This window comes from Wolffia australiana, chromosome 10, assembly GCF_029677425.1.
Source record: "Wolffia australiana isolate 7733 chromosome 10, ASM2967742v1".
NCBI classification, from domain to species: Eukaryota; Viridiplantae; Streptophyta; class Magnoliopsida; order Alismatales; family Araceae; genus Wolffia; species Wolffia australiana.
In genome coordinates, this window is record NC_135844.1 from 12,558,119 (window position 1) to 12,566,230 (window position 8,112).

An 8,112-nucleotide genomic window follows, 5' to 3' on the forward strand; every position below is an offset into this window, starting at 1 on the left:
TAAAGGTTATTGGGCCGATAGAGTTGTTAGCTAGATTGATACATGTGCATAGAGTGTCACACACAAATGGTATTTTGGACGTCGAAAGATATACTTAAGTTTTGGAGGTTTTATGAAAAATACTCACTTAGTATAAATAGTAGAAGGCCCTAAATGAAATTCACCTTGGCCAGAATTTTTCAAAGGCCTTCACCTTCTTCTTTCCTCTCCCAACACCCGTCTCCATCCCTGATGTGATTGAGATGACGTAACGACGTCGACGGAGAAAGAACGGGGCTCGTCAACGAGAAGGAGGAGATCCGACACGCCGAGGACCACGTGGATACGTCCAGATGCTGCACACTTGAGCAGCTCGACTCGTCTCGTTCTGGGATCCAAGAAACCACGGATGCGATCCATGGAAAGGTACTTCGTTTTAATGTTTTATTGATGTCGTTCGATTTGCAAAAGTCTTCATCCATGTTTGGTACTGCGTATCGTTTTGTTTTGTTCATCCATGTCTAGGCCTATAGAACCCAACAGTCGCCTCTCTCCCTCCCTCCATCTCTCGCCTCTCACCCCCTCTTCTTCTGTCGCCTCTCTCCCCCTCTGTGGCTGTCGTCTCTCTCCCTCTCTTCGTCTCTCGTCCCTCTCCCTCTCTCCATCTGTCAGCTCTCTCCCATGCAGTTATTCAAATCGTTTTCACCCGTGTAGTTATTCGATTGTGAAATATCTAGTTTTCCTTCGTACCCATCATGATTTAGAGACTTGGCTTGGGTTTCCTACTGTCCTCTCTCAATAAAACTGTGAAATTCTGTGGAACAAAGGTCATTTTCTCGCTGTTCTCTATCAATCAATGGACGCCAAAAATATCTCCATGATTTAATTAACTTTCCCTTCAAAAACATCTATACCCCTTATGATTTTAGGGGTTCAGTCAGGGTTTTCTTGCAATTCTCTCTCACGAACAGGTAAAAAACTTGGGTTTAGGTTACTTTCAAATTTTCCACACCACTATTATCTTTTATATGGTTGTCTTCTGATTTCCTTGGCGCTCATCCACCAGATCTTCCAGGAGTGGCCTGGAAAGTATAACGTTTTCATTGGGGGTTGGCGCTGATTTTCCAAATATCGCAACTGTTTTACAAAGTCTATAAAAGAGGCATCTTTTTACAGGGATAATCGCCAATTACAAGTTAATGGCCTGATGAATTCTGATTAAATATCATTTGGATTACTGGTAAGGTTCCAGGAAGTTGTATAAATTTGTCAGTTATTACATTTTCCCCTGATGAACTCTGCAGAGAGAACCCATGAAATCTTTCTCCATATCTATAGTTGAATTAAATTAATTAAACTCCACTATTAAATTCGATAGCAAAGGGACTCAATTGTAAACAAAAAAACATTAAACTGAGGGGGGAGGGAACAACATTTTTTCATTTCGTTATAATTTAATTACATTCTTTGAGAATATAATGCAAATAAAGATGACGTGCTGAAAATTTTAATTTACCCTATTTAGACGCTAAACTATTATTTTAACTCAATGAATTTAAAAAATAAACATAATTTAATATGACAAGAATGGCATGTATAGATATTGATTATAAACTTTACTAAGTAGGGATTAAATTTTACCCTTTCCAAGTTTTACTGTAAATCCATACATTAATCTGCCAATTTAATCCAATGATTTAAATGAGAATGGCATGTATAAAGATTTACCATAATCTTTATTAATTACGGATTAAATAATGACTTTTCCATATTTTATTGCAAAACCATACGTTATTTTGGGAATTTAATCCAATTAATCAAATTTTCCTCATTCCACATTCGTCTGTCCATCGGCCTCGTCTTTCCTAGAGGACGAAACTCGTCCCGTCTCACGTCATGCGGACGAATGTTTCGTCCACAGACGAAAAATCCGCCCCGTCCGCGTCCCTGCACTATATTCGCACAACTTCGCCCCTATACTCAGCTTCCCAATTAAAAACGGACTTCCAGGGGAAAGACGATATATGGGCCGGACATTAAATAGGCCCAAACATCGCCCGTTTATATACGCCTACCGAAGAATCAGGGGTAAAAGGCGGGAAAATTTGAATCCCTGCGGGAGACGTCGGAAGATGTTGAAGATCGTCCTCTCCGCCACGAACAATCAGCAAATCTTCGCCCGCTTCGAGCGCAGATCGTCGACCCAGGCCACGGCCGCCTCTTTCTCCGCTTCCGGATGCGCGAGCTGCCACTTCAACAACCGATTTTGCTGCCAGAGATCGAGATATGAGAGATCGATCCGAACGAGAGGTCGATTCCATGCCAGAAGACTGCTCACCCATTCTCTGATTTGCGGTCCGCCGGTCTTGAGCCTCAAAATATCCATGATCTCGTCCCCCTTCACCAGCGGCTTCAACTCCCACACCTTGTCTAAAGCTGAATCGGCGACGAATACAAGTCAGAACATGGATTTCAGGTACGCGTTATTTAATGTTATGCCGATCCAAAGTAAGAGTTTGGAGTGAACTTGCCAAGTTCTTGAGATAGTATCTCATGGACAGACGCGTAGATCTTAGCAGCATCCTCGACCTCGAAGTCTCTAGCGCGGAAATCATCGGCGTGATTTGCCCGGGGGTAGATCAGAGTAGATAATAAAAGTGCCACCGGCCAGAAATCTTTAATTTGTCGGAGAATCATGCCTGCGAAAGATCAGAGTAAGTGTCAGTGAATTTTTTTTCCGAAAAAATCAGAGATTTGGAGATTGAACGTGGCCAAACCTGCCACGATGCGCCTCTTTGAAGCCAACGGAAGATCATCAAGATAATCGTCCCCGAGGTGTGCAGTGGAAGGATCGGGCGTTTCGTCGGAATTTAGAAAATCGATCAAGGATATGAACTCGGCCAACACGCCATGAACGTTCGCCACCTGGGAAATAAAACAGAAATCAGACGAAGAAGCTGAGGAAATACTTCAGTAGACTAAGAAGAAACCGACCGTGTCGCCGTCGCTGGCTTTTAGCTTCAACGAGCTGCGAAATATGTGGCTGGTCACAGGGAGCTGTAGATTCAAGTCGTGACAAAGAAATATCAGCTGGAAAATATATTTTTAAGAAAAAAATTGGAATTTCATCGCACCTCCTTGCCCTTTTTGTCCTTGAAGGTTAACGTTCTCAACGGAAGAAACAACGCTGCGTACAAGAAGAGCCTTCGATGGTCGACCTTGAGTTCAAACGAGGACAAAGAGGTAAATAAAATAGTTTTTTTGCATGGAAAATATTTTATGAACGAAAAAAACGAAAACAGAGTATAATAATTAACTAACATCAAGAGACGCGCCGCCAAGAGACTGGAGAAGATTCCAGGCAGCGGTCATGTATTCGACGCAGAGACTGTTTTCACAGAGAATGTTAGTTCATGTCTCTGATTAAATAGAAAAAATTAATGATTTTCTAGAAAAAGAGGTAAGATATTTAATGAAACCAACCTCTCTACTTCCTTGGGAATTGCAGGCTCCAAGTTGTTAGGAAGAGAGAAGACAACCCAAAATAATTGCAAGTCATTTAAATATGTCACTGCTTTGACTGGATATCGATCAGACATCATCAAATCAACCTGAAAAAGAGTTTTTTTTTATTGAAATGGATCGGCGATGAGGGATTAGGGTTTAGGGTTTAGGACCTCGCGGCCAATTCTCTCTCTGCTGACTTTGCTTGCAATAGCAGATTTGACTTCTTCATGGGCTGCAGCCGTCTTTACATCATCATCTAATGTAAATCCAAATCTCGAGCCTGAGATAAAAGAGAATGATAAATTTCAAATGTGTTTCAAAGAAGTTGACAATTCAAGATAAATATTTTTTCAAGTCTTGGGTTTCATTAGGATTCTATTTTGTACTCTTTTTCCTTTTGCCAACATTGTCACTAAAGTCAACTGACGCTTATAATAAATAATTACATGCCTGAAAAGACAATAACATGCTTATTAATCGCAGTCCACATCCAAAACTTCCCTTTTTTTCAAACGAATAAAAGTTTAATTTGAAATTGGGTTTCATTCCGTTTCTATATTTTATTAACTGGAGGGTAGATGAAGAGTAAATGATAGGAAAGATGTGTTTATCATCAAATCAGTATGCACAGGATTAAAATCGGACAAAACAAATACAAACTAATGCTTTACGCATTATTTGAACAAAGCGGCTGCAGTGATCTGAAATTTTAATGCTGAGAAGAGTGACTAATGAAAATTTTTAATAGTGAACATACCAAAGCGAATAGCTCGCAGAACCCTGAGAGGATCATCCAAAAATGTTGACATAGGCGGCAACGGCGTGTTGATTATCCCGGACATAAGATCCGCAATTCCTGTAAAGGAGATATAAACAATGAATACAGAAACCGCGGCTGTGGAGACCGGACTTTACATTAAAAACAGAAGAGAAAGTCACCTTTCCCAGTTAAATCTTCGACGGAATTTGTGTTGATGTTATAGAAAAGACTGTTACAAACGAGAGTTTCAGACTCTGTTGTTAAAAAAACGAAGAGAAAGACAGCGATTGAAAACAGATCAGCTACGTTCTTATCCTCTATCATAGTTGGGACATATAGTGATTAAAAACCCATCAAACAATATTAGATGAACTCAAGAAAATTCCTCTGCTTCCCTTCTCATGTAAAGATGAGGCAACCAAAGTATGATCCACTAATCGCTCTTAAATCACAGCCAATGTGAAAACAGAGTTTCTCGCTAATGCCTCAAACGCAAGCGCATAATCAGAGGTATGAGCATGACATGAATGAAAATACCTGTTAATGGTGAGATCTCTTCTATAAGCATCTTCTTCCGCAGTTCCAAAAATCTAAAAGTTTTTAAAAGAATTATTTATTTATGATTAAAATTTATTCACATGTAAAAATGATGGAACGAGAAACATAAGGCTTCTCAAAGTATCATGGGCGCTGAAATATAAATCTAAAACTATTTGCTATATCTTTGTGCACACCGGATGCTTGCAAGAAGCACAAACCAAAGATGAATAAAGGCAGATTTTACAAGAGCTGTAATACAAAAAATGCGAACAGTTCAAAGGAAGAGTCGGTTGGACAATACTCATTCAACACTCTGCAGTAAATCGTAAATGAGAAGCTACAGCGCATTGCTTCGTTTAAAAATCACTTTACAACAACAAAATCTCTCAAACATTCTCTTTGCACCTGGTCACTATATTTTCAAATTTGGTTACGCTTAAAATAAAATAGATGTCATTCAAAAATAATCTATCGCGTGCATGGATCCAGAAACTGAAATGAATCAGGTCAACTTCATTGCTTTCTCAACTTTCCAACCATTGTTTTTTTCAAAGACCCTTAAGAGTAAAGAATTGTGCCTGATAAATAACGTCAAAATCAGACAAGATTTTATGGGGAATTCGAAATCAGATATAACCGGAGCTAAATAAAAGGGGGAAAATGTAAGCATGGTAGAAAAGAAGAGTAAAATATATGAACGATGAAAGAAAAGCTCAGAGTAGCGGCTTATTTTAAAGGAGGACAGGTAAGGTACTCCCATAATAGTTTACAAGTTGATGAAACGATCTGATTGCAACTTAGAGTCATTTAGGCGTCCTTTTTTAAATCCTAAGTTGGCACCGCAGAAAGTAATTAACAATAGCAGTTATACGGGTGATTTTTATAACAAATGATAAGAAAGACGTGATATAGCAGGCATTGAAACGTATTATCAGCTAAGTAGGAAAAGAGACATAAGAACGCCTTCAAATCACCAAAGAATCTCTAATAAAAGAAATGAAACATGATAGCATCAGTCAGCGGTAATCACGGACAGAAAGAAAAAACAATGAAGAGTAGCCACAAGTAATTTGTATTTACCATGGAAGGAATACGACTGTGCTCTGCGTAAGTTTCGGACCTCAGGTTAACGAAGTCAATCCAAACATCATATATACGCATTCTTGCAGTTTCCAAGTGCTTTGATTGGTCAGGATTACTGCACAACAGTGTCAATTCTAGTTTGAACATCTTTATCTTGATAAGAGGTATCAATATAGTAAAGAGATAGGCAAAATCTTAGGCGCTTCAAGCTCATTCAGGTTTCAAACAACTGTATGGAAGGAGGTAATTTTTTTATTAGTCCAACATCATGACAGGAAATTTGCAACGATGATTAAGTAATTATATCCCAAGATTTAGGTTTAACACTAAATAATCTGAATGATTTCGGAAAGCTGAAAAAAAAGAAACTCATTTCATTAAGTGCATAATCCAATGGAAACATATACCACTGGATAACTCCAACTCCCCGCCTCTCTTCGCCTCTGAGCGACAAGTATTCATTGACCTTGTCACAAAATTCCCGTCCCAACATATTGTCCAGAGCGATGTCAATGTCGAAACACTCCAGACCCAAAAGCTGAAATATATTAGCGAATACATAAGATTTAATTCAAAACTTAAAAATCACAGAGGAGATGATACTATCATCTAATTCTATGTAGCTTCAGAGTAATCTGAATCTAGATTAATACTATGATTTATAGGGAAAATAAGCGAATACGTTTATTGCACGAACAGTATAAGGCTGGTATAAAAAAATTACAAATCAATGCCGAACAATTCCAGACCCAAAAACTACATAGAATTAGATGATAGTATCAGCAGACGGAAACGCGGCCTGCATGAAAGCTCCAGGACGGTTGGATTCAAAATTACAGACAGAATTTCTTCAAACAAAAGAGAAAAAACCTAAATTAAGAGAAAACGAAAATTCAAATTACCGACCGTATTTCGACGGATTCAAGATTACCTGGACACTTCTTCAAACAAATAAGAGCAAATCTAACTTAAGAGAAAACGAAAACTCAAACTAAAAACCGCATCTCGAACGATTCATCAATACCGACAGGATTTCTTGAAGCAAACAAGAGTAAATCACAATCACGAAAAAACGAAAATTCAAATTACTAACCTTATCTCGAACCCAGCCGCCCGCAACCCGAAGCTGAGTCTCCATCTGGAAGTGATGCACGACGCCTATAAGCTGCTGGAAAATCTTATCCTCCTTCTCCGTCAGATCAATCGAACTCTTCACCGCAACCCTCGCGGCACCCATACTACCGGCCGGAAGCTTCTCGAAGGGACGAGTGGCACTCGCGAGAAGCTCACGCAAGACGCAGAGGTGGCGGCGACGATGGAAGACGCTGGCGGCGAGGCGGCGGCGCGGCGGCGACGATCGGCGTAGCAGAAGCGACAGCGAAGAGTATGAGAAGGTCGAAGAATTTATACTGAGGAGACGCATCCCCTCTCTCTCTCTCTCTCTCTCTCTCTCTCTCTCTCTCTCTGCGAGTAACAAACCTCCCTCCCTCGGTCTCTCTTTGGCACGCGGCCTTTTTGAGCGGATGCGGACTCCCGCTGACTGGAATGGATACTCCGAGATCCAATAACTGCCCTTGAAAATAGTTATTAGTTTATATTTATTTGTATTCCGGGTCGACGTGGAATGTCAGACTTATATCCAACCAGAACCCTGGAAATATTTATATTAGAGAAAACCCCACACCTTATATTTAGGGCCACTTAGGGATGGGAAATTCAAATGAACAGGTCAAAATCCTTGTTTGAGTTCGTGTTCGGTTCATTTGTGTTCTCTTGCAAAGGGTTCTCGAACTGTGTGCCTTTTGAAAAACCATCGGTCAGCCATTTTAGGGCTGACCGGACGTTAAGTCCCGGTTCCAGTTCACACGTCGAACCGGACCGAAGACCACATCCACACCCTCTCCCCCTCTCTCAATATCTCCCTCGCGCTCATTCTCGTTCTCTCTCCCTCTCTTGCTCGCCTTCTCTCCATTTCTTCCTCAAGTAAGTTATTTTAGGAGTTAATCTAGAGTAAGTTGTTTTAGGAGTTGATGTTTTGAATATGTCAAGGAATAAAGTAAGTCAGCAGGGATCACTGGTCTATAGGGAGACGGGGAAGCAAGAACTGAGTTTTAGAAGCACAATACAGGGTGTCTTGGAGGACCAAGCCCTTGGACAGGTGTGTGGGCATGCTGAGCTTGAGTTCATAGGCAGTTATGGGATAATGCCTATAAATATGTATGAATTCATTAGGTGTAGTATGT

General features: G+C 40.2%; 1 protein-coding gene across 1 annotated transcript; it reads right to left on the reverse strand.

The window, feature by feature from the left end:
* Positions 1 to 1,936: 1,936 nt before the first annotated feature.
* LOC144708722 (Polynucleotide adenylyltransferase family protein) lies at positions 1,937 to 7,347 on the reverse strand. Its single transcript, XM_078582146.1, has 15 exons — positions 6,963 to 7,347; positions 6,277 to 6,407; positions 5,867 to 5,984; positions 4,784 to 4,836; positions 4,426 to 4,475; positions 4,244 to 4,342; positions 3,657 to 3,766; positions 3,463 to 3,590; positions 3,301 to 3,367; positions 3,114 to 3,197; positions 2,974 to 3,036; positions 2,757 to 2,904; positions 2,511 to 2,678; positions 2,318 to 2,415; positions 1,937 to 2,248 (listed from the first exon to the last, which is right to left on the reverse strand). The coding sequence occupies exons 1-15, from the start codon at positions 7,290 to 7,292 to the stop codon at positions 2,144 to 2,146; spliced, it is 1,752 nt and encodes a 583-aa protein (XP_078438272.1). The 5' UTR covers positions 7,293 to 7,347; the 3' UTR covers positions 1,937 to 2,143.
* Positions 7,348 to 8,112: the final 765 nt, after the last annotated feature.

Coding starts and splice junctions, on each gene's coding strand:
- LOC144708722 (XM_078582146.1), bottom strand. CDS start 7,292: ATGCGTCTCCTCAGTATAAATTCTTCGACCTTCTCATACTCTTCGCTG. Junction 4,837..5,866: donor ACAGTCGTATTCCTTCCATG/GTAAATACAAAT, acceptor AAAAACTTTTAG/ATTTTTGGAACTGCGGAAGA. Junction 3,767..4,243: donor TCTGCGAGCTATTCGCTTTG/GTATGTTCACTA, acceptor CTTTTATCTCAG/GCTCGAGATTTGGATTTACA.